Source organism: Mesoplodon mirus (assembly GCF_964341445.2).
Source record: "Mesoplodon mirus genome assembly, chromosome: 3".
In the NCBI taxonomy this organism is placed as follows: Eukaryota; Metazoa; Chordata; class Mammalia; order Artiodactyla; family Ziphiidae; genus Mesoplodon; species Mesoplodon mirus.
This window is the reverse complement of record NC_138978.1, coordinates 174143394-174169875: the sequence shown is the minus strand read 5'-3', so window position 1 is coordinate 174169875 and position 26482 is coordinate 174143394. Positions and strand designations below refer to the sequence as shown.

General features: G+C 41.2%; 1 protein-coding gene across 3 annotated transcripts; it reads right to left on the bottom strand.

Moving 5' to 3' along the window:
- Positions 1 to 1719: 1719 nt before the first annotated feature.
- On the bottom strand, positions 1720 to 22263 carry CREG1 (cellular repressor of E1A stimulated genes 1; the record flags this gene model as incomplete). Of its 3 annotated transcripts, none has more annotated exons than XM_082612068.1 (4): positions 21841 to 22261; positions 18491 to 18610; positions 17006 to 17190; positions 1720 to 3073 (listed from the first exon to the last, which is right to left on the bottom strand). In XM_082612068.1, the coding sequence occupies exons 1-4, from the start codon at positions 22183 to 22185 to the stop codon at positions 3070 to 3072; spliced, it is 654 nt and encodes a 217-aa protein (XP_082468194.1). In that variant the 5' UTR covers positions 22186 to 22261. The 3 variants fall into 3 exon arrangements, with proteins under 3 accessions (XP_082468194.1, XP_082468195.1, XP_082468196.1); XM_082612069.1 differs by lacking the exon at positions 1720 to 3073 and adding an exon at positions 13484 to 14075 and having other exon boundaries at positions 21841 to 22263; XM_082612070.1 differs by lacking the exon at positions 1720 to 3073 and having other exon boundaries at positions 17002 to 17190; positions 21841 to 22263.
- Between the last annotated feature and the right edge of the window lie 4219 nt (positions 22264 to 26482).

Sequence of the window (26482 nt, the reverse complement as noted above, 5' to 3'; positions counted from 1 at the left end):
ATCCCACATGCCGCGGAGCAACTAAGTCCGTGTGCCACAACTACTGAGCCTGCGCTCTAGAGCCCGCGAGCCACAACTACTGACGCCCACGTGCTACAACTACTGAGCCCACGTGCCACAACTACTGAAGCCCACGCGTCTACATCCCATGCTCTGCAACAAGAGAAGCCACCGCAATGAGAAGACTGCAAACAGCAGCAAAGAGTAGCTGCCGCTCACCGCAGCTAGAGAAAGCCTACGTGCAGCAACAAAGACCCAACGCAGCCAAAAATAAATAAATAAAATAAAATAAAATTTTAAATAAATAAATGGCCTTGACCAGCTGAGCACAGATCCAAGGCCAAGACAACATCCACCAAGCACAGCCCCCTGGACTCAGCGGCTCGGGGTTCCTTGGCTGCTCCTCTTCCTACTTCTGATTTTCTCTTGTCTTGATCAGGGCCTGCCTTGCTCTCTGGGCCAAAGCTAGTCGCCAACCAAGACACTCATCCCCTATCTGGTTCGGGTCAGGACCCTGCCCCAGTTCTGCAGCAGGTCATGAGCACTTGACAGGGAGGAATAGATCCATGAAAGCCAGTCGGCAGCAGCATGAGACCAGGCCTCGGCTTCTCCTCTTGCCCTGCTAGGCTGCCTTTACTCCAGGGTCATCTCATCAAGGCCATCTCCCCCATCCCAACCCATGGTGGGCTTGATTAGCTCTGCTATACCGTAGTCCCCTCTTATCCAGTTTTGCTTTTGGCGGTTTCAGTTACCAGTGGTCAACTTCAGCCCTAAAATATTAAATGGAAAATCCCAGAAATAAACAATTCGTAAGTTTTAAATTGTGTGTGCTGTTTTGAGTCACGTGATGAAATCTTACACCACGAATCAGCCCTTTATCCAGAGAATCCACACTGTATATAACAATACTACCCGTCAGTTAGTAGAAAATGGGGTTATCAGATCAACTGTCTTGGCATCACAGTGCTTGTGTTCAAGTTACCTTTATTTTACTTAATAACGGTCCCAAACCACAAGAGTAGTGATGCTGGCAATTCGGATAGTCTCTTACTGTGCCTAATTTATATATTAAACTTTATCATATGTATGTATAGGAAAAAACATAGTATATATAGGTTTGGTACCATCCTGGGTCGTCGACATCCACGGTGGGGATGGGCGGGGGGAGGGGTGGTCTTGGAACGTATCCCTGCATATAAGTTCTTGTTCTTACTGTACAAGAACCTGCATCTGCACAAAAAGTGGTCCACAGTGCCCTCTGGTGGTCAATCATAACATAATGGGGACAATCTGCACATTCAATTATAAAGGAATCTGCAGCACCTTCCGTGAAAAAGTGGTTCACTGTACTGTGATAATTGGATCTTACCTGAATACAAATGTTTTTACATGGTACCAAATGATGAAGAGAAAACTCACAATAACTGGGTAAAGGGAGAAATACAGATACACACTCTCAACCTAATTCTATCACAAGGTACCTTGGCACCCAAGGCTCTGAGGGAAGATCCTTGACAAAGGCTGCATTCTGGCCAATCCCCAAATTTTAAGACACAATGAGCTGTTTACCAATAGGAAAGAGTCAAACTGTTCATTTTCAGCTTTGAAGCAGTCAGAAGTTGATTATAAAATAAAAACACAAAAGGGTTTCAACAGTGGACAGTGAAAAAACATGTAATAAGTATTAACATCTCTGTGTAAGAAAATAAATCCAACATATTTCATGAAAATAATGCTTTTAATTATTAATGCCTTGAATAAGAAACCTACTCTACCAAGTTTAAGATACATCATTTTTCTTAAAGAGAAGCTGTTTGCTCGATTTCAGATAAGTTCATTTTGTAGTCTTCAAACTCATATTCAACTTCCTCTCTCTTAGCCATTTAAGGATTCAGTTGCTTGACTCCTGACACACCTCTTTATGAAGGATCTCATACAGTCTTCTGAAATCATGTATATAGATAATAAAAGCAACCAGTTTTTTCCCTTCTGAAGAAATGTGATTTCTTTTCTAAAAGTCACGTTGTTTTCCCTCTGATGACATGATTTAGGTAGTAACAGCATTAGAAGCCATTTAGAGATCTGAAGCAGTTGAGGAAGGCTTAGTTCATTGTTGAGAGTAGCATTAGAAAAAAAGCTAGAGAGAGTGGCTGGGAGATGGATTTGGGCCCTGGTTTGAACTGGTCCATATCTGCATTAACTTAACTTAGAAAAGAACACCAGAAACAAATTACACACAAAATCCCCTCCTTTCTCTTCTTTCTTCGCAATCCCATTTTGGGGTAAAAAAAAAAAAAAGTGTGCTTGTGTCTATGTATTTTGAGTGGAGGAAACTGATTATACAGTGTCCACCTAGCTGGGGAAATCAAATTCAGAAAATTTTATGAACTTCCTTGATTAAATCAAATTCAGGAAGTTTTATGAACTTCCTTTGTTCTAGATAATTATCACTTTAGACTTCAAAAGCTTTTTTTAAAGTTCTTTATAAGAAATAGTCTTGCCCTGTGTTGGATCAACAACACCCAGGACTGTCAGACATAAATGGACCATGAGTGGGACGCTCCATTTGTGTTTCATCACTGTTTGTTTGTCTCGGCAAGATTTATTCAGGTGCACTGTAACAGTAGCCAAGCCCTTAACACAGGCTAAGGCAGCAGCTGTGGAGGCATGACACCTCTCCCCAGCACAGTGGTTTTCAGTAATTAAAAACACGTACCTGAGTACTTTCAAATGCCAATGGGCAATCTAAAACTGGTACCCACTCCTCTTTAAGAAGCACCATTGGCAAACTATTTGGAATTGATGGAACAAAACTTCTTTGATAATAATGAATGACATGTCTCTATGAAAATGGCTTCAAAATACAAAAATATATATAAACATATCGAGCAATCTCATCTTCCAAGAAATGCAGTAACAATCCATCTCAATTCTGTAAACATGCAAGCAAGGAAAGAAAACTGTCTAATATTCTGGGAAACTTTCCATAAAGAAGTATTAAGCGCTTTAAGTCTGCATGAAACTTCCTAAGAAACTTCGCACATGAGGTTAAATTCGCCATATGCTGCTTCACCTAGAGAGAGGAAGAGAGGGGAAGAAAAATTATTTCATTAAACTGAGTTGGCAAATCATAAAAGTTAATTCATTCTAGGGAAGGACTAGAGAAACTTTTGATCTGAAAGTTTAAGATCTCGAGTTAATTTCAGCCACTTTAGTGTACTAAAGAATCATCTGGGAGAGGAACCAAGATGGCGGAGTAGAAGGACGCGCTCTCACTCCCTCTTGCGAGAACACCAGAATCACAACTAGCTGCTGGACAATCATCGACAGGAAGACACTGGAACTCACCAAAAAAGATACCCCATATCCAAAGACAAAGGGGAAGCCACAGTGAGATGGTAGGAGCGGCGCAATCGCAGTTATGGGATTTGATTTTACTAGATTCCTAGAGAATCAGACTGTGAAGCCTAGTGGGAACTGATTGCAGGACTTCTACAGGACTGGGGGAAACAGGGACTCCACTCTTGGAGGGCACACACAAAGTAGTGTGCGCATCGGGACCCAGGGTAAGGAGCAGTGACCCCATGGGAGACTGAACCAGACCTACCTGCTACTGATGGAGGGTCTCCTGCCGAGGCGGGGGGGTGGGGTGGGGGCTGTGGCTCACCGTGGGGACAGGGACACTGGTGGCAGAAGTTCTGGGAAGTACTCCTTGGCGCGAGCCCTCCCAGAGTCTGTCATTAGCCCCACCAAAGAGCCCAGGTAGGCTCCAGTATTGGGTTGCCTCAGGCCAAACAACCAACAGGGAGGGAACCCAGCCCCACCCATCAGCAGTCAAGCGGATTAAAGTTTTACTGAGCTCTGCCCACCAGAGTAACAGTCAGCTCTACCCACCACCAGTCCGTCCCATCAGGAAACTTACACAAGCGTCTTAGATAGCCTCATCCACCAGAGGGCAGACAGCAGAAGCAAGAAGAACTACAACCCTGCAGCCTGTGGAACAAAAACCACATTCACAGAAAGAGAGACAAGATGAAAAGGCAGAGGGCTATGTACCAGATGAAGGAACAAGATAAAACCCCAGAAAAACAACTAAATGAAGTGGAGATAGGCAACCTTCCAGAAAAAGAATTCAGAATAATGATACTGAAGATGATCCAGGACCTCGTAAAAACAATGGAGGCAAAGATCGAGAATATGCAAGAAATGTTTGACAAAGACCTAGAAGAATTAAAGAACAAACAAACAGAGATGAACAATACAATAACTGAAATGAAAACTACACTAGAAGGAATCAATAGCAGAATAACTGAGGCAGAAGAACGGATAAGTGACCTGGAAGACAGAAAGGTGGAATTCACTGCTGCAGAACAGAATAAAGAAAAAAGAATGAAAAGAAGTGAAGACAGCCTAAGAGACCTCTGGCACAACATTAAACGCAACAACATTCTAATTATAGGGGTCCCAGAAGAAGAAGAGAGAGAGAAAGGACCAGAGAAAATATTTGAAGACATTATAGTCGAAAACTTCCCTAACATGGGAAAGGAAAGAGCCACCCAAGTCCAGGAAGCACAGTGAGTCCCATACACAATAAACCCAAGGAGAAACACGCCAAGACACATAGTAATCAAATTGGCAAAAATTAAAGACAAGGAAAAATTATTGAAAGCAGCAAGGGAAAAACGACAAATAACATACAAGGGAACTCCCATAAGGTTAACGCTGATTTCTCAGCAGAAACTCTACAAGCCAGAAGGGAGTGGCACGATATACTTAAAGTGATGAAAGGGAAGAACCTACAACCAAGATTACTCTACCCAGCAAGGATCTCATTCAGATTCGATGGAGAAATCAAAAGCTTTACAGACAAGCAAAAGCTAAGAGAATTCAGCACCACCAAACCAGCTTTACAACAAATGATAAAGGAACTTCTCTAAGTGGGAAACACAAGAGAAGAAAAGGACCTACAAAAACAAACCCAAAACAATTAAGAAAATGGTCACAGGAACATACATATCGATAATTACCTTAAATGTGAAAGGATTAAATGCTCCAACCAAAAGATACAGGCTTGCTGAATGGATACAAAAACAAGACCCATACATATGCTGCCTACAAGAGACCTACTTCAGACCTAGGAACACACACAGACTGAAACTGAGGGGATGGAAAAAGATATTCCATGCAAATGGAAATCAAAAGAAAGCTGGAGAAGCTACACTCATATCTGATAAAGTAGACTTTAAAATAAAGAATGTTACAAGAGACAAGGAAGGACACTACATAATGATCAAGGGATCAATCCAAGAAGAAGATATAACAATTATAAATATATATGCACCCAACATAGGAGCACCTCAATACATAAGGCAACTGCTAACAGCTGTAAAAGAGGAAATCAACAGTAACAAAATAATAGTGGGGGATTTTAACACTTACACCAAGGGACAGATCATCCAAAATGACAATAAATAAGGAAACACAAGCTTTAAATGACACAACAGACCAGACAGATTTAATTGATATTTATAGGACATTACATCCAAAAACAGCAGATTACACTTTCTTCTCAAGTGCACATGGAACATTCTCCAGGATAGATCACATCTTGGGTCACAAATCAATCCTCAGTAAATTTAAGAAAATTGAAATCATATCAAGCATCTTTTCTGACCACAATGCTACGAGATTAGAAATGAATTACAGGGAAAAAAACGTAAAAAACACAAACACATGAGGGCTAAACAATATGTTACTAAATAACCAAGACACCACTGAAAAATCAAAGAGGAAATCAAAAAATACCTAGAGACAAATGACAATGAAAACACGATGATCCAAAACCTATGGGATGCAGCAAAAGCAGTTCAAAGAGGGAAGTTTATACCTATACAAGCCTACCTCAAGAAACAAGAAAAATCTCAAATAAACAATCTAACCTTACACCTAAAGGAACTAGAGGAAAAAAAGAACAGACAAAACCTAAAGTTAGCAGAAGGAAAGAAATCATCAAGATCAGAGCAGAAATAAATGAAATAGAAACAAAGAAAACAATAGCAAAGATCAATAAAACTAAAAGCTGGCTCTCTAAGAAGATAAACAAAATTGATAAACCATTAGCCAGACTCATCAAGAAAAAGAGGGAGAGGACTCAAACCAATAAAATTAGAAATGAAAAAGGAGAAGTTACAACAGACACCGCAGAAATACAAAGCATCCTAAGAGACTAATATAAGCAACTCTATGTCAATAAATTGGACAACCTGGAAGAAATGGACAAATTCTTAGAAAGGTATAAACTTCCAAGACTGAACCAGGAAGAAACAGAAAATATGAACGGACCAATCACAAGTAATGAAATTGAAACTGTGATTAAAAACCTTCCAACAAACAAAAGTCCAGGACCAGATGGCTTCACAGGTGAATTCTATCAAACATTTAGAGAAGAGTTAACACCAATCCTTCTCAAACTCTTCCAAAAAATTGCAGAGGAAGGAACACTCACAAACTCATTCTATGAGGCCATCATCACCCTGATACCAAAACCAGACAAAGATATTACAAAAGAAGAAAATTACAGACCAATATCACTGATGAATATAGATGCAAAAATCCTCAACAAAATACTAGCAAACAGAATCCAACAACACATTAAAAGGATCATACACCATGATCAAATGGGATTTACCCCAGGGATGCAAGGATTCTTCAATATACACAAATCAATCAATGTGATACACCATATTAACAAACTGAAGAATAAAAACCATATGATCATCTCAATAGATGCAGAAAAAGCTTTTGACAAAATTCAACACTGATTTATGATAAAAACTCTCCAGAAAGTGGGCATAGAGGGAACCTACCTCAACATAATAAAGGCCATATATGACAAACCCACAGCAAACATCATTCTCAATGGTGAAAAACTGAAAGCATTTCCTCTAAGATCAGGAATGAGACAAGGATGTCCACTCTTGCCACTATTATTCAACATAGTTTTGAAAGTCCTAGCCACGGCAATCAGAGAAGAAAAAGAAATAAAAGGAATACAAATTGGAAAAGAAGAAGTAAAACTGTCATTGTTTGCAGATGACATGATACTATACATAGAGAATCCTAAAGATGCCACCAGAAAGCTACTAGAGGTAATCAATGAATTTGGTAAAGTTGCAGGATACAAAATTAAGGCACAGAAATCTCTTGCATTCCTAGACACTAATGATGAAAAACCTGAAAGAGAAATTATGGAAACACTCCCATTTACCATTGTAACAAAAAGAATAAAATACCTAGGAATAAACCTACCTAGGGAGACAAAAGACCTGTATGCAGAAAACTATAAGACACTGATGAAAGAAATTAAAGATGATACCAACAGTTGGAGAGATATACCATGTTCTTGGATTAGAAGAATCAATATTGTGAAAATGACTATACTACCCAAAGCAATCTACAGATTCAATTCAATCCCTATCAAATTACCAACGGCATTTTTTACGGAACTAGAACAAATCATCTTAAAATTTGTATGGAGACACAAAAGATCCCGAATAGCCAAAGCAGTTTTTAGGGGAAAAAACGGAGCTGGAGGAATCAGACTCCCTGACTTCAGACTATACTACAAAGCTGCAGTAATCAAGACAATATGGTACTGGCACAAAAACAGAAATATAGACCAATGGAACAAGATAGAAAGCCCAGAGATAAACCTACGCACCTATGGTCAACTAATTTATGACAAAGGAGGCAAAGATATACAATGGAGAAGAGACAGTCTCTTCAATAAGTGGTGCTGGGAAAACTGGACAGCTACATGTAAAAGAATGAAATCAGAACACTCCCTAACATCATACACAAAAATAAACTCAAAATGGATTCGAGACCGGACACTATAAAACTCTTAGAGGAAAACATTGGAAGAACATTGGAAGAACACTCTTTGACATAAATCACAGCAAGATCTTTTTTGATCCACCTCCTAGAGTAATGGAAATAAAAACAAAACTAAACAAATGGGACCTAATGAAACTTCAATGCTTTTGCATAGCAAAGGAAACCATAAACAAGATGAAAAGACAACTCTCAGAATGGGAGAAAATATTTGCAAATGAATCAATGGACAAAGGATTAATCTCCAAAATACATAAACAGCTCATGCAGCTCAATATTAAAGCAGCAGGCAACCCAATCCAGAAATGGGCAGAGGACCTGGGTGGACATTTCTCCAGAGAAGACATACAGATGGCCAAGAAGCACATGAAGGGCTGCTCAACATCACTGATTATTAGAGAAATGCAGATCAACGCTACAATGAGGTATCACCTCACACCGGTTGGAATGGGCATCATCAGAAAATCCACAAACAACGGGTGCTGGAGAGGGTGTGGAGAGGAGGGAGCCCTCTTGCACTGTTGGTGGGAATGTGGATTGGTGCGGCCACTGTGGAGAACAGTGTGGAGGTTCCTTAAAAGACTAGAAATAGAATTACCATATGATCCAGCAATCCCACTACTGGGCATATACCCAGAGAAAACCATAATTCAAAAGGACACATGCACCCCAATGTTCATTGCAGCACTATTTGCAATGGTCAGGTCATGGAAGCAACCTAAATGCCCATCGACAGAGGAATGGATAAAGAAGATGTGGTACATATACACAATGGAATATTACTCAGCCACAAAAAGGAACGAGATTGAGTCATTTGTTGAGACGTGGATGGATCTAAAGACTGTCATACAGAGTGAAGTAAGTCAGAAAGAGAAAAACAAATATCGTATATTAACGCATGTATGTGGAACCTAGAAAAATGGTACAGATGAACCGGTTTGCAGGGCAGAAGTTGAGACACAGATGTAGAGAACAAACGTATGGACACCAAGGGGGGAAAACTGTGGTGGGGTGGGGATGGTGGTGTGCTGAATTGGGCGATTGGGATTGACATGTATACACTGATGTGTATAAAATTGATGACTAGTAAGAACCTGCAGTATGAAAAAACAAACAAACAAACAATAATACTAAACTTTCTTTGGGTTATTTGTATGGAACTATGTTAATATAAATGTTTTAGACATTACATGAAATTCCTAAAAATCTTATATGTTCTGGTATTATAAGCCATAATTCTAGTAATTACTTTAAAATGTATATCTCAGAAATAAGTAAATTTCCTTGTCAATTGCATTATTATGAACTTTCATCAAATCTTTAACCATGGTCATTTTTAAGTCTTTTGTCATTTACAGACAGTTCTGGGTGTACTCTGATGCTTTTGCAAAAATGTTCCTATAAAAGGGTTTCATCTTCAAGGAATTCATGGAAAACACTCTGACAAGTACAGGTTTCTGGTAACTGACTATAGTGCTGAACTGAATGAATAAGCATTTTCAGAACTCTAATGGAAAACTGATGAATTCATAAAAGTGCTAACAAAAGATCAAGATTTAAAAAAATTAATCACATGGGACTGAGTGAACTGATGAGGATGATTATAATTTTTGTGACTTTCTGTTTGAATAAAAAAAAAATCCCACAAGGACTCAGAGGCAAAATCAATGTTCACTGCAAAGTAAAGGAGCTGTTGTTACAGTGGAGGATTCCTGGACTGAATGTCAATATCATGACATAGTATGAGTGTGTTTTGTATTTGGTAATTGCAGTCATTGTTGCTTTTGTTGTGTTCATCCATTTACAATGGTTGGTGTCAGTTTATTTATCTCTTGTAAAAATAAAATACAGTGTGTGAAAAAAAAAAAGATGAGAAACTGAGGCTGGAAGTCACAGAGCAATTAGTTCATAAAGTTAGGATTGTAGCTTATTGATCTCTGACTCCAAAGCTCAGGTACTACTTTTGATTAAGCCATACTAGCTCTACATTCCATTCTCAAAATATCTTCCGTTTATGTAGATCGTGTAACATGTTCACACCACATACAGGCGACTGTGTGTATACACATTACATCAGTGTTCTTCTTTCCTTAAGCATGGCTTTCTCTCTCATCACATTCTGATGAGGAGGCGTCCTTTGGAAGATGTGGTCTACAATGGCTAGACTGCAGCTTGCAGCTGAAGCCAAGTGAGGTGTCAGCTGTGTGTCGGCAGAGCTTATGCCCCATACAACATACACCAATTTATGCTGCCCTAGAGATAATAACAGACAGACTACAGAAATAAGTAGCTATCTTCCTCTCATTATGTGTTGTGGATGGATAAACCGTGAACAATATTTCCTTCATTTGAAAGTTGTAAATGCAACAGATGGGGAAATTTCTGTTAATAGAGTACTAGAAACCTTACATATCTCTATTTTGTTTGTAAATACAATCTTGTTCTGAATCACAGTGATTTTCTGCAAGTCTGGGTGTGGTGGACATTACTAGGGCTCCTCAGTATCCATGTCCTCCCCATTTCCAGACACACAGAGACCATACTTCCCAGGCCCCGCTTGCATTAGGAAGGGCCACGGTACTCGTCTGGCCAATGAGCTGTAAGCAGAAGCAGTGCGTGTGTGGCATCTAGAACAAGGTAACTTAGTTCCAGATGGGTAACCTTTCAGAACTTTTTTCTTGCAACAGCCATTGTGGAAGCCTGTGTTAACATGGAGGTGCCACAGGGTCCACAGAGACCAGACTGCAGAGCCAACCAACACACAGAGGATAATTGTCCTGGAGAATTGCCCAAATCCACGGCAGAATTTGCATATATAAAAATAAACTTTTGACTTTTGTTTTCTTAAGCCACTGAAATTTAAATGTCGTCTCTTAACAACGTAAGAGAGATAACTGGGACCCTCCTGACTAACGCTGTGGGTGAGGTCATTTCACTCATACCATAAAATAGCATACACATCCTTCTCTCCTAACCCAAAGTAATATATGCATTTTAATCTCATACTCAAGGTCTTCTACAAACTGGCCCAAACCTACCTTCTGAAATTACCTTCTCCCATCCTCCAAGTGAAACTAAACACCATTCTTTGACCCCATCTCACAATTCCTTGCTCTTTTTTTAAATCTGTGTTGTTCCCTTGCCTAGCATACTGTCTCTTCCTTTCACACATATCAAATTGCTACCTTTAAAAGGCCCAACTCATATGCTAACTCTTCCAATGAAACCTTCCCTAATCCCATTATTCTGAAGTAATTTCTCCTTCCTTCAGATTTTCATATTTCTTGCTGCTCCTTCTAACTGTATATTTTGTATTATGCTTATTTTACACATAACATTATATTAGTTTCAGGTGCACAGCATAAAGATTTGAAATATGTATGTATAGTAAAATGATTACCCCAGCCTACTTAATTTCTATCACTGCACACAGTTACATTTTTTTCTTGTGATGAGAACTTTTAAGATCTATTCTCTTAGCAACTTTCAAACATACAACACAGTATTATATTAACTATAGTCACCATTATGTACATTATATCCTCATGACTTATTTTATAACTGGAAGTTTATACTTTTTGACCCCCTTAACCCACTTCACCCACCCCCGCCCACCTCCCACCTCTGGCAACCACCAATCTGTTCTCTGTATCTATGAGTTCAGGGTTGGGGATTTTTAAAAATTTTTTATTTCTATTTTTAGATTCCACAAATAAGTGAGATCATACAGGACTTGTCTTTCTTCATCTGATTTTTTTCACTTAACGTAATGCCCTCAAGGTCCAGCCATGTTGTAGCAAATGGCAAGATTCCCTTCTTTTTTATGACTGACTAATATTCATACATATGTCAAATCCTTTGCCTGTTTTTTAATTGAATTAATTATATTTTTATTGTTGAATTATATACTGTAAGGTTTTAATGTGTCTTGCCAGAACTTTTTTTCTATTACTAGAGTATGTTATTTTTACTATATGTTTTTAAATGGCATTTATGACACATACAATTTTGTAACTTGATTTTTAAATTTAATATATTGTGATCATCTTTACATGTCTATGTCTAATTACATCACTTCCAATGACTGCTTTGTGGTTCATTATATGAATGTTCCATAATATAAAATCTAATGCTTTTTTTTTTTAACATCTTTATGGGAGTATAAAATCTAATACTTTAAATTAAAGTCCACGGGACTTTCCTGGTGGTCCAGTGGCTAAGATTCTGTGCTCCCAATGCAGGGGGTCCGGATTCTATCCCTAGTCAGGGAACTAAGATCCCACATGCTGCAACTAAGAGTTAGCATGCCACAACAAAAGATCCCGCATGCCACAACTAAAGTTCCCACATGCCACAACGAAGATCGCGCACATAGCAACGAAGATCCCACATGCCACTACTAAGATGTGGTGCAGCCAAATAAATAAATAAATAAATAAATAAATAAAAAGTTTAGGGCTTCCTTGGTGGCACAGTGGTTAAGAATCCTCCTGTCAATGCAGGGGACAGGGGTTCAAGCCCTGGTCTGGGAAGATTCCACATGCCGCAGAGCAACAAAGCCCATGTGCCACAACTACTGAGCCTGTGTTCTAGAGCCCGCAAGCCACAACTACTGAGCCCAAGCGCCACAACTACTGAAGCCCACATGCCTAGAGTCCATGCTCTGCAACAAGAGAAGCCACTGCAATGAGAAGCCCACGCACTGCAACGAAGAGTAGCCCTGCTCACCGCAACTACAGAAAGCTCACACAGCAACAGACCCAGCACAGCCAAAAAAAAAAAAAAAAAAAAAAAATTTAGGTTTAAATAGAAGATTTATTTAAAAGGAAAAGAAAAAAATGCCACACTGCATCTATATCTTTGAACACTTCTACAATCACTTCTTTTTTAATTGAACTATAATTGACATATAACATATTAGTTTCAGGTGTACAACATAATGATTCCGCGTTTGTATACACTGAAAAATGATCATCGGGAGTCTAGTTAACATCCATCACCACACAGAGTTACAAAAATTTTTTTTCTTGGTATGAGAACTTTTAAGATCTACTTACTCAGTAACTGTCAAATCTGCAGTATGGTATTATAAACTATAGTCACTATGCTGTATACTATATTCCCACGACTTGTTTATTTTATAACAGGAAGTTTGTACCTTTTGACCCCCTTAACCTGTTTCACCCACCCCACCCCACCCCGCCTCTGGTAGCCATCAATCTGTTCTCTGTACCTATGAGTTTGCTTTGCTTTGGTTTTTTGTTTGTTTGCTTATTTGTTGTTTAGATTCCACATATAATACAGTATTTTTCTCTTTTTTCACTTAGCATAATGCCCTCAAAGTACATCCATTTTTTTACAAATGACAAGATTTCCTTCTTTTATATGGCTGAATAATATTCCTATATCTATATAGAGAGATACAGCAATCACATTTTCTTTTTCTATCCATCCATCAATGGACACAGGTTGTTTCCCTGTCTTGGCTATTGTGAATGATGCTGCAGTGAACATGGGGTGCATACAGCTTTTCAAATTAGGGTTTTCATTTTCTTCAGATAAATATCCAGAAATGGAATTGCTGGAAACATATGTTAGTTCTGTTTTTAAGTTTTTGAGGAATCTCCATGCTGTTTTCCATGGTGGCTGCGCCAATCTGCATTCCCATTAACAGTGCATAGGGGTTCCCTGTTCTCCACATCCTCACCAATACTTGTTATTTCTTGTCTTTTTGATAACAGCCATTCTAACACATGTGAGGTGATATCTCATTAAGGTTTTGACTTGCATTTTCCTGATGATCGGTGATGCTGAGCATCTTTTCATGTACCTGGCCATGTATGTCTTCTTGGAGAAATGTCTAATCGGATCCTCTGCCCATTTATAATTGGATTGTTTGTTTTATTTGCTACTGAGTTGTATGAATTCTTTATATATTTTGGATATTAACCCCTTATCAAATATATGATTTGCAAATAAAAAAAATAAAAAGAAAAGAATCATCTGAGTTTGCTAAAATGCAGATTCCTGAGTTCTGGTTTAGGGTGAGGCCTAGCTAGGAATCTTCATCTCGGCCATCATTCCTCCTCTCCAAGTATTATGCTGACTCACTTAGCAAACGCTGCTGGGATGAAACATTCATCAGCAGCTGTGGCTGCTGTGATCATCTCATTCAAGACTATCTGAAGATTTAAAAGACAAAAACAGTCGAGAACAGAAGGGGTCCTGAACATTAGAGCAAAAGAGCAGCAATCAGCCAGCATCCAGCCGGGGAAGTGACCTTGACCCATTTTCCTGTTGCGGCCCCGACCACTGCCATCAGGAAATCCAGCTCCAGGTAAGGGAGAGCGGGCAGGCTTGTAGGCTGTGACCTCTCATCACCTCTGTCTTTGCCAGGGAACACTTGGGCAGCCCAGAGGCCTGCTGTTCATACTTCACAGTGAGAGGAAGCAATTGCTGATACTTATGAGAACTGCTTACTGAAGCATGAGCGCAAATACTTTGGGTGAACATCAACCTTCCATTCGACATGAGTCCAGCAAGGCAAGGACTATTGTATACTCTCTTGGGCTACTGAACAGTCCTGATGGCAAACCTGGTGGCTGGGATGGTGGGGCACCCACTCCTGGACTCTGAAAGGGAGTCAGAGGCACCTGTTCGGGAAGGTCACCTTCAAGTCACTGCCCATTCCTAGGATTCTGGAGTCCTGTCTCAGGAGGGGTCACACCCTGGGCTAGTCTTCTGTCCTCCTCTCAGAAGGACAGGACAGAGTGCTCCCTTTTATCTCTGAGCTGCAGAAAAGGCCCACTCGTCTGTGTTAATTAAGTGGGAACCTCAAATTTATCTATTTTACTCACTTATTCGGCGTGGAGACTTATGGGAAAACCCAGTTTTATTTTGTTATTAAAGCAAGCATTGCCCTCGGGCATATTATTTATACAAAGATAACTGTACTTCAGAGATTGTTATGTCCTGTAAAAGTGAAGTTTAACCTCAAAGAGCAGGCCTATTATCTTACTGTCTGTCCTCCTTGATAATTTGTTGTCCTGCCATAATGTTGTAATTGCTACCTCTGTCTTCCTATAAAGTAAGATGGCTTTTCGTGTCCAGGAGACAATCACTGGCCCAGGCCTCTTCTCCTGCATGCACGGCAGCGGAATAAACACCATGACTGTTAGATTCTTTATTCAAACAAGGAAGTTGAGAATCTTTGTCTCAAAGGATCAGCCTGACAAGTAGCCAGTATTTATTAAACACCTGCTCTGTGCCATGTACTGTCCTAGGTCCAGTTTGGAATGAAAAACCAAAACTAAAACCTGAGTTTCGCTGTGAAGAGACTTACAATCATGGTGGAAAGTCAATAGTTCACCACAGAACTGTTGTACAATAGAATAAGACAGAATAAACGAATGCTGAGAATTTTAACCCAAACCTGAACTGCAACCTACAGGTCTAGCTTAGCATGTCACCCTAATCTCCACAAACAGCAGCCAGTCTGTTACAAGTAGAAAGTGTTTAAATTACACTGGAATTGAAGCCTGGCCAGCTGCCAGTAAGGTAACCAGAGGGGCAGCAAAACATCTTGGTTAGAAGCAAGTTGAGGGCTGTGGAGCTAGAATGCTGGGGTTTGCATCCCAGCACCATTGCTCACTGGCTGTAAGGCTTTAGGCCAGTTTCTTTCTTTTCTGTGCATCAGCTCTCTATCTCATAAATGAAGAAAAACACTACCTAACTCCTAGGATTGCAGTGAGAGTTCAGTGAGTTCAGACATGTAAAGCTGCCAGTACAGCACCAGCCAGCAATGCTCAACAAACGCTACTGCTACTGTTATCGTCTTCACCATCCGCTAGACCTGGAGGCTGCCAGACATGCCAGAGTGACCTGTGTCGCCTGGGGAAAGTACCAGTCCCTTTGTATGCCTTCATTTGTTTGGGGGGGGGGGTTGTTTCGTTTTGTTTGTTTGTTTTTGGTCATGCCTTGCAGCTTGCAAGATCTTAGTTCCCCAACTGGGGATCAAACCCAGGCCCCCTGAAGAAAGTGCGAAGTCCTAACCTCTGGACCACCAGGGAAGTCCCTGTATTCCTTCATTTGAACCCTGACCTAATTTCAAAGAATCTGATCAGACCCTTCTTTCCTGTCCCTTTCCCATCTATAGGTTATGTTCTTCTCGTTCATTCTCTCCCATGACTCCTTCCCTCTAAGTATCCGCTTCCTGGCAGGATACACCACACAACTCCACAGGTGCTCACAGGACTCGGGGTTGAGGGGACAGGGGTCACGTGCTCAGACTCGATGTAGATCCTTCATGGTCTGGAAGCACCCGGGTCTGATTCTCATGAGAAAATGCCATCACGGGTCAGAACAGGGCTCCACCCAGGGCCCCAGAAGCATAGCCTTAAAATGGGGTCTCAGGAATTCTCTGGCAGTCCAGTGGTTAGGACTCCACGTTTTCAATGCCACGGCCCAGGTTCAATCCCTGGTCAGGGAACTAAGATCCTTCAAGCCGTGGGGTGCGGACAAAAAAAAGAAAAAATAATAGAATCTCCACCTGGTGTCCTAGTTTGTAGATAGAGTTCAGGGGGTTTGTGACTGGAAAAAACTGGGATGGAAAAAAGTTTTCATTTTCATTAAGCTCTAACTGAAATGTATCATTCTTTTCAATGATGAATGTAGGCAATAAACCACAGTGGTGACAGTGTATCTGTGACGGCCAGCAACGGAAATATAGAAATCACAGATACTCTCACATCATGGTAGAGTTGCTGTAGATGTCTTAATATATTCAGTTCTCACTACTCGGAAAGTGCAGAGAAGTTATGGACGTGCTACTAGACCTTTTATTTAACATATTCATTAAAAAACCAACGTATTACTACACCACACATTTTATAAAATATTTTTATAAAGGTATTTCAATATAGTTGATTTCTTTTGTAATCCTGTGTACTTTATGTATTTAAAAAATATTATTCCTAGGGGAGTTGTAGGCCTTACCAGCTTGCCAAAGGGATCCATGGTACATGAAATGGTTAAGACCCCCTTGCTTTAGAAGGTTGAGGACCTTCTAAAAGGGCTGTAATATTAGAAAGATGAAAGACATGTAAATACTTACTGAAATGTGGCATTATAATATTCTTCAGGCGTCACTATTTTTGGTCCACCAAAGTAGTCCAGGACCCAGATATTGGTTATATTCAACTTAGCGAAGAACCAATTATGGCTGGATGGCCAGGTTTTCATCTCAGGGTGTCGAATGAATAATGAATTCTTTGCAACGTCCATTTCTGCTTCACTCACCTAAAAGACATATGTAAAATAAACCTACTCATAGCAGTGACATTTTGTTTTCTTGGCTGTTAAGAATGTGTGATTCTAGCATTCCACAAATCCTAAAGAGTTTATTTAGTTATAAATCCTGATTTTTTTAATTTTTATTTTTAAAATTAACGATCTATAATTGACATATAACATTGTATTAGTTTTAGGTGTACAACATAATGTTTGATATGAGCATACATTGCAAAATAATCACCACAAGTTTAGTTAACATCCATCACCACACATACCCACAATTTTTTTCTCATCTTTTTTTTTCCCCCTTGTGCTGAGAACTTTTTAAATCTACTATAAATTCTGATCTTAAGGAATCAAGAGAGGAAGTAAAGGAAATCTGAAGAAATGCAGAGAACAATGGAGATTTCAAATGTTAGTGATAACACATACTATAATAAAGTGGGAAACCATCATGAGTACCAATTTTCACTGCTAAATAGCAATTTTGAGCTATCAGAGTAATTGGCACAAAGTGTTATAATAAAATGCTACTGGTGGTTATGCTATGTAACATTAGCACTTTTATCCCATTACATGCACATGTTAAACACGTAGATGAGTGTACACAAAGGATAAACGTCTTTAGAAGAAGCACAATGGAACTCAAGAGTATCTGCAGCCCCTCTTTCTCTTGCCAGTGAAGGACACTCAACTCTAGAGATGCATCCACATAGAATTTTGAGACCACAGACAAAACTTATCTGAGGTATTCATGATTGACAAGGTCAAGAAGCTGGTCTGCTGCTTGGCGATCAGATCAGTTCCCATGACACCTCGCCCTTTGCCCTTCCCACGATTTTATTTAACCTCTTCCCTCTAGCACTCACCCCAAACTAAATTCATTTCTAGTATTTAATAATGGATACTCCCCTTTTAACCTACTAAATCCACTCTCTGCTCTAAGCCACTGTTAAAATATGGAGACAAGGAACCCAAACATGGGAAATATTGTACAATGTACAACATGGTCAGGAGTATAAACTTTGGCTGAGCAGATGTTCCTCATATATGCACTTAATAGCTGTTATATCTGTTCGGCTTCAAAAAATAGTTCATTTTCCTCATAAATATCTTACTGAACACCTATATGAAAGCAACTGATTAAAACCATTAGCTTTCATGAAATTACATACTAGAACATATTCTAACTCTGTATCTCAACCACAAATCAATTTTATTTTATTCTAAGATATCTCTTCCTTCATTGTTAATAACATGATGCTCTTCTAAAACAAGTATCTGTTCTTGTAGGATAACTATTTACCTTGATAACAGTTCCTGATAGTATTATGTGAGCACAGAGGGGACTTTGGGGATCAAATCCATATTTCCTGCAGAAACTAGTCTCTGCCAAAGACATGGTCAGCGTAGCATATGGATTCTCCTGTAGAGAGAAAATGAAGACCTCTCATGTGAAATACTGTCTCTGGAGAGGTAATAAATTTCACAAGTTGCATACCGTCCCCAGAGCTTGACTGTTCTTCCATGAAAAAATGAATTGGAAAATACCACCTTCCACTTGGGAAAATTACTACTTGGATAGAGAATGATCTTTACCCTCTCTCCAAAAAAGGTGTGTTGGAGGTTGTTTCATATTTAAAGTTAATTGACTTGGTAAGAATTATTTTAACACTTTTTTTCTCTTAAACTCTTAATTTGTCCCATATTCACCAGATGAATTATAATTACAGTACCACCCAAATACAAGGCTGATCTCTAGTCTTCACTGAAAGAACTAAAGGACTAGACTAATGTGAAACTAGTGCATAAAAATACCACAGTGGCTCAACTAGCTAATTGTACAATTTAAGCAAGAAAGTAGCTGAATCATGCTTCCTGGTTATCTTATGCTAGCAGAAACTGTCATGTGATTTCAAAACTGGAGAAGCTGCTGTTCTAGCAATAAGAGAATTCTTAGATTAAAAATGTGACGCAAGCAAAATTTCTAACTCTTTCTTATTCAGAAATCAGCTTCATAAAAGGCATTGTTGACAGATTACAGTAAAATTCACCTGCTGTATTTAGTGTTTTAAACCCCAAGTGTCTTGTGTGGGGAATTGTGCCATCTCACAGTGACCCATCAAAACAGTGAGTCATAAAGAGATCTCTTTGGAATCATTAGGCCAAATATTTGCTGTCGACAAACTATTAGGTAAGGCACTATAGGAGACCAAAAATAGGGGAGGGGGAGACTCAGATAAGGTCTTTCCCTTCTCTGTAAGTTTATAATCTGGTTGAAAAGTCAGACATAAATAAAATTTTTAAAATGCAACACAAAGACACAGAAGAGGTCAAAAAGCAGCACATAACTAATTGCCAAGTGATGGTACAGTTAAGTGTATTTGAAGTTCACAGTAAGAAGATGTCAGCATAGCCTGGAGTGATATGGAAACTCTAGAAAGCCTTATAAGATAGGCAAATCAGCACAAAAGTAGGAAGACGTATTAAAGGTAAAGGGAATGGTAACTGCAAAAACACAGAACTGGGAAAGTGTAAGACACGACTGTGAGTAGTGAAAATCCAATTTGCTTGAAAGAAAGGCTTTCTGAGGGAAGGGGGTTGGGGACAAGGTCGGGGGAGGTCGGGGGCTGGGGGTAGTGAGGGTGGTTCACTTCCAAGCTAAGGAGTCAAGATTGTATTTTATAGGCTGGCATCTGTCAGTGCTTTCCAATAACCACTTGCCTGGAGAGCTTGTTAAAATGCTGATTTCTGGGCTCCATTCCCAGCCCAGGTATCTGCATTTTTAACAAACATCCAGGTGAATCCTATGCAGTTCTAGGCAGCCAGATGTTGTTAAAGGTTTCTGGGCAGACGGCAATGCTGAGTGGTATTTTGTTCATGTAAATCTGGTGGGTAGGGTACACAAGGGCAGACAGGAAGAAGACAGAGGTCAGAAGGAGGGGAAAAGTAGAAGGCAGAAACCAGCTTTGACTGGTTAATCGACGGCATCAGAGTCAGACTTATTCTGATATGGCCATGCCTTTTCACTGCAATCACGGACCTGAAATCCTGGGTAAGTGCCTCACCACTGCCTTTTTCTAGAGATGTCAAAGACCTGAGCTCAAGTTCCACCTGACAGCCATTAGCTGACTAATCACAAGTGAGTCTCTGCACCTCTGAGTTTGAGTTTCCACATTTCCTAAAATGAGGAAGATAATATCAGCAAAAGTTTAAATATATTCATGTATAGCAGTGGTTCTCACTGCCCTCCCCCAATATTAGAAGCATCAGGGAGGGATTTGGGTTTTTTTTTTAAATAAAATGTGTTTTTAGTAAAATGTCTTAGAATTGCCTTTTTAGAAGTCTTCCCAGGTGACTGTATTTGCAGCCAAGTTTGAACAGCACTGGTGGGAGTGGAATGAGCTTGCTCTGAGCAAATATCTAAGGGGGTGGAGCAGAATGGGCTGGGAATAAGAAAATGGTGAATGGGGGTGTATGGGTCTTGGCTAAGGAGGCAGCTGCTTCTGGTTCTGCTCAAAGAATGCAGGCTCCCAGTGCCACAGAGCTTCCAATGTTTCAAGAAGTTAGAAATTTAGACGTTTAGTTGCAATCTCCATTTTTGAATGTTGATAATTAATTCAGATTTATTAAAAACAAAACAGAACTCTGCGTGGGCCCAAGAAAACCAGTCTGTGGGCCTGATCAGCTCATGGGCCACCACTCTATGACCTGTGTTTTGAAGGCAGATGGATCTGGGGTGAAATTCAAGTGTGGCCAAAGGTTTTGGGCAAGTTACATAACCTATCTAAGCCTCAAGTTCTTTATCTGCAGCATGAGGATGGTAACAGCCCCCTCAAAGGTTATTAAAAGAGACAATGAGAGGAAGATGAATGGAAAGGTCAGCCTGGCACACGGTGAGTGCTTCAGCAAATATCAGGTTTCTTTCATCTTATCTCTATCAACAGTGTTAACCTCAAACCTGGGATCTTTTGTCAAAAGAACCTTCCCCAAATCAGGCTCCATTCCTGGACTTAGTATGGCTCTAGTCTCCCAAGCTGTGACACCGCTCGTGACACAGCAGGGGTCCACCAGAGAGGTGTTAACCTGGCCTTGCCCCAAATGGTGGGCAAAGGGTAAGAACATGGCCCTCCAAAAGGTGTGATCCCTAACGGGGAAGCTCATGTGCACACGAGGCCTAAAGACTGCAATAATCATTCACGAAGTTGTCTGTTCGCTTCATGCTGCTGAAGAAAAAATCCTTGGCTCAAAAGAAGCGGTGTCAAAGAGAAATCCCGAAGCCACTTACACAAAGTGCTAAACTACCCAACAGCCTCTACACCCGGTAAAACTTTTAATAATTAGAGCCCAGTTAATGAGACACCGTGCCCGAAGACGACTCAGGGCTGAGAAGTCCTCCAGGTGCTGGTAAAGAATTCGCCCCAAGTGCGTGGCGCGGTGGCGAGGGCGTGTGTAATTCCTGGTATTTAGTTGCCCAACAACTGGAAAGCTGCAATGTCAGCCCGGCCAACGCGGGAGAGAAGAGGCAGGGGTTTGGGCTGGGTTCAAATTCTTATCTCTACGAGGCTGGCTCTCCTTCGCAGGCATAATTCAAGCTACAGTCGAAAGGCTCGCGCGCGCTCCGGCCCGCGGAGCCACACGGCCCCGCGCGCTCACCTTCAGGTTGCCCACCGACTGCTGCATCGGGCTCAGGTAGAAGTAGGGCACGCCGCTGCCTTTGGCCGGGGGCCCGTCGCTGAGCGATAAGACGTCGGCGAAGGGCCGGCCGCGCACCCCCTCCTGAGTGGAGATGGTGGCCAGCGCGCCCCAGTCGCAGACGTTCGTCACGAAGCGAGCCACCAGCGCCGCGTTCTCGCGGGGCGGCAGCAGCTCGGCGGCGCCCCAGTCCCCGTGGCCCCGGCCACCCCGGCCCTGCGCCGGCGCCACCAGCAGGGCCACCAGTGCGGGCGCCAGCAGGAAGGCGAGCACTGCACGCGCGGACCCGCGGGCACACCCGGCCATGGCGGTGACCCCTTCGAAAGTCCGGAGCCCAGCGACCTAGGAGGCCCAAGGCTGGCCCAGCGTTACGGGACTCGCCCAGCGCTACCGGCCCCGCCCACCTCGGGCAAGCCGGCCCCGCCCCTCCGAAGAGAACCAATCGGAGTACGGGAGTGGTGGGCGGGGGGGCGTGTCCCTAGGCCGGCTCCTCAGCCTGCTGGGACCGGACTGTTGATCCACCTTCCTACCGTTCCGGCCCGGCCCTGTCAGGATTGGGAAATCGTCCTAAATGGGATTTGTTTTGTTTGACGGATGGAAAAACGGAGGCTTAGAGAAATTAAGCAGTTGCCTAAGTCATACTACTAGGAAAGGACCAGTCTCTTCACCCGTACGCCTTCCTTCAATACCTTTGGATATGATTACCTGGCATCTGAGAGGAAATGCTGCGTTTTCCACGTATGCCCCTCCTTTCCGTTTACTTCAATATCCGCACCGAAGAGCAGGAAGGGTCCCAGTGGGACAGATAGAAGCCCCCCAATTTAACACCTTATAAACTACTCCTGGCCCAGGAGTCTCTCAGACAGAGACACTTAGGGATTATCAGGATTCCATGCACGGATTTGTTTGTTTTTTAACATCTTTATTGGAGTATAATTGCTTTACAATGTTGTATTAGTTTCTGCTGTATAACAAAGTGAATCAGCTATATATATATATATATATATATATATATATATATATATTCTCATATCTCCTCCCTCTTGTGTCTCCCTCCCACCCTCCCTATCCCACCCCTCTAGGTGGTCACAAAGCACCGAGCTGATCTCCCTGTGCTATGCGGCTGCTTCCCACTAGCGATCTATTTCACATTTGGTAGTGTATATATGTACATATATACACTACCACTCTCTAACTTTGCCCCAGCTTACCCTTCCCCCTCCCCGTGTCCTCAAGTCCATTCTTTACGTCTGCGTCTTTATTCCTGTCCTGCCCCTAAGTTCTTCAGAACCTTTTTTTTTTTTTTAGATTCAGCATATATGTGTTAACACCATGCACGAATTCGAACTCATGGAAGCCAGTTATGGACCTAAGTCATCAGGCTTGGAGGCAGTGGTTTCACAAATGTCTTGCCCTTGCTGACCCCTCACCCCATGTAAGTGGCATTTCCCTTTGTCCCTCCTCAAATGATCTCTTCAGTCTCTTCAGGGGTGCTTCCTCTTTCTGATGCTCTGGGAATTGGTAAGTAAGCTCATATCACCAATCTGCCGTCTTTATAATTATAAGCTTCGGTCACATCTCCTCAGGGTGAGTCCTCATCCTTCTGGCCTGGCCTCAAACCCCCATTTTCATCGTTGTTCTAAATGCCGCGTGGTGGTGCTGGTGCAGGAGTTTGTCAGCTCTGGCTCTGGCGGAGCTGGCTCTCTGAGGCTGAGTTGTTCAACAAAGGTGAGGTAAGTTCCCTCAGCTGCCCTGGGCCAGTCACCTGAGCAGGTGGGGGCCGCAGGTCTGTGAGCCGAAGCCCCGCCTCCATTTCCTGCGTCCAACTCTGCCTCCCCATATTGTCAGGAAGATTCTCAGGCTGCCCCGTCACAACTTGGGTACAGAAATGAGAACTTTTACTCTGAGTAGCAGCCTTCAGTTCCCTCTGGTGGCCCAAGGGTGTTACACACACTGCTTGCACATTCAGGTAAGGGGGTGAGCACCTTAGTCAAAGTTGGTTTCCTATTTAACAAAGGAATTTGGGAGAGCTTCGAGCTAGATGGAAAACTAAGTGGGAGAAATCTGAGAGGAGGAAAATCAGGTTTATCATTTTTAAAACAAATATTTGATACAAATCATTTGAGTGCCTGCCAATTACAGATATTTCATCCCTAACCTGTTAAGGAAGAAAGCATATGGAGTTTCAAATTCGGAGTTCTAATCTCAGTTCTGCCACTATCAAGTCATGTGAACGTGGGACTTCCATCTCCCCTTTTTGGACCACTGTTTTCGATTCTAAAATGAGTTGGATTAGATGATATCTGATACCTCTTTTGGTTCTCTTCTCTGTTTTTCTGTTAGCATGCAAAACAGGGGCCTTTTGTAAGTTTTAGAACATGAATACTTTTTTTGCAAGAGGACTACAAAATCTTTTTTGTTTATTGCTATACCACTATTGCTAGTCTATGAAATAACAGTAAGCCCTGTTATAGCCCCATTACAACACAGGTGCCTAGAACTTGGTCTTATGCATCTGAGCATGAGAATAAGGTCTACAAACCTCCAGTTTTAAGCACCTCCTCTCAGTGTCTGTCTTTGCACTGGCTGTCAAGTCTGCACAAAATGCTCCTCCCTCAGCTGCAGGCATGGCTACCTCATTCACATCCAGATCTCCACTCAGATGTCACTTCTTAAAGGTGCCTCCCTGACCACTCTTTCTAAGAGGTCTTCCTTGGTTATTCTCCATTGGACAACCCTGTTTATTTCTTTCATAGTGCAGTAGTTCAGAATAAGTTGCCCCAAGATGTACCACTTTGGCATGTGAATTTTTTTTTTTTTTTTGGAGATTTCTGTTTATTCATGAGGCATTTTCTTCCTAGTAAATAATGTTGGTGCTTCTTTGGTCCCTTCACGAAGCTCTGGTATGATTGCATCATCCAATCTAAGATTTTTTAAATGCCTTTTAACTGCATATCTATAGAACAACATGAGATAATTCAAAGGAGTTACAATGCCAAGATTCATTCCTATTTAGAGCCTTTACTGGGAAGATGAAGCTATCATCCTTTTTTGAGAGAAAACTGGCTAAGTTTAAGAGCCCTCTGAATATTCTGTAGGACATCCTGTTTCTGTCCTATTTCTTTACTCTATTCTCTGCAGTGATGACAGCTGTATTGAAATTCAATGCCCAGGATTTCAAGTGCTATAAGCATGTGGATTATTTGGAGCTGAAAACAACCAAGACCCAAAGACTTCGGAAGAACCTTTGACCTTCCCCCTAACTGCCTAAAAGTAGTAGAAGACCTGTTCCAGGAAGGCAGCTATCACCATAGATAACTATAGTATAACATGAACTAGTTGTTTTAGACGGGGAAGAGCTGTCAACCAAAAAGTAATGCAGGAGCCTGCAAAGAAGGGAAGAGTTTATTTGGGGTCTTAAGAATTGCAATTCAGCAGATACAGATTTGGATAACCCTGAAAGAGTGTTCTGAGAAAAAGAGTCAGGGGTTGTTAAAGCCAAAAAACCCCAGAAAGCCACGAGGTTGTTAAAAGTAGCCGGGCGAGAATTGTGATGACTTTGACTGCAGTCAGAAAATATTTGTCCATAAGGAATCACAAGTTGTTTTAGGGTAGGGGTCCAACAAATAGACAGGCTGTCACAAGTTATTTTAGGGTAAGGATCCAATTAACATTTTGAGTATTTGGCAGGTGTTGTGGATGAAGTCAGGTGAAGTCTGGATGACTTCATCACGTCAAAAGGTCAGATTCCATCCCAGCTGAGATGTGCATAAGTCATCCTTCTTTAGTAGCCTCCTGGCTCCATTTTAGAGAGCTCTCTTAGCAATACCTACTCCATTTTTATTTTCCTTTCACAGAACCCAGCAAAGTCTGTTTGTTAAAATTCCTCTCTGCAACGTATTGTTTCTGTATGGTGCAGAAAACATTTGTTTACCAAACGTTTGCTCTTTTTCATCTTCCTCTGAATTGCTTTCTTTCCCTTTGAAGTCCCAGACTTCTACCCCTTTCTCTTTAGTCTGGAATGACATATAGGTCTCATTTAGCCTGACTGTCTTTGGAAACTTTCATGGTATGTGGATTCCCCACAGTACTTAATTAAATTTGTCTTTCTCTGGTTAATCTGTCTTTATGTCATTTTAGTTATTCGACCAGCTAAAAAAACCAAGAGAGGAAAGGGGACATTTTCCCCTCCCAACAACCAGCAATCATCACACTCTGCAACAACCATATTTATTTAGTTAGGTATTTGTTCATTGTCTCCCTTGCCAGAACATAAGCTCCAGGAAAGGAGGAATGTCATCTGTCTTGTCCACTTCCATATCCTCAGTGCAGAGTAGGCACTCAATAAATATTTATCGAATGACTAACTGACTTAATGAGTAATATCTGATGGAATTCTTTGCACACAGAGCCTTATAAAATCAACATTTAGCCAATGAGGACAACTGAATGGAGACATTCAAGAATGGCAACAGGCGCTTCAGCTCTTAGCAAACCCTCCACATTGGAGTATTGGGAAAAGCCCTTAGCCAGGAGTGGCTGGATCAACCATCCAAATCCCACTGCTTCTCATCTGGACTTTCTGTCCATATTTGAACAGCCT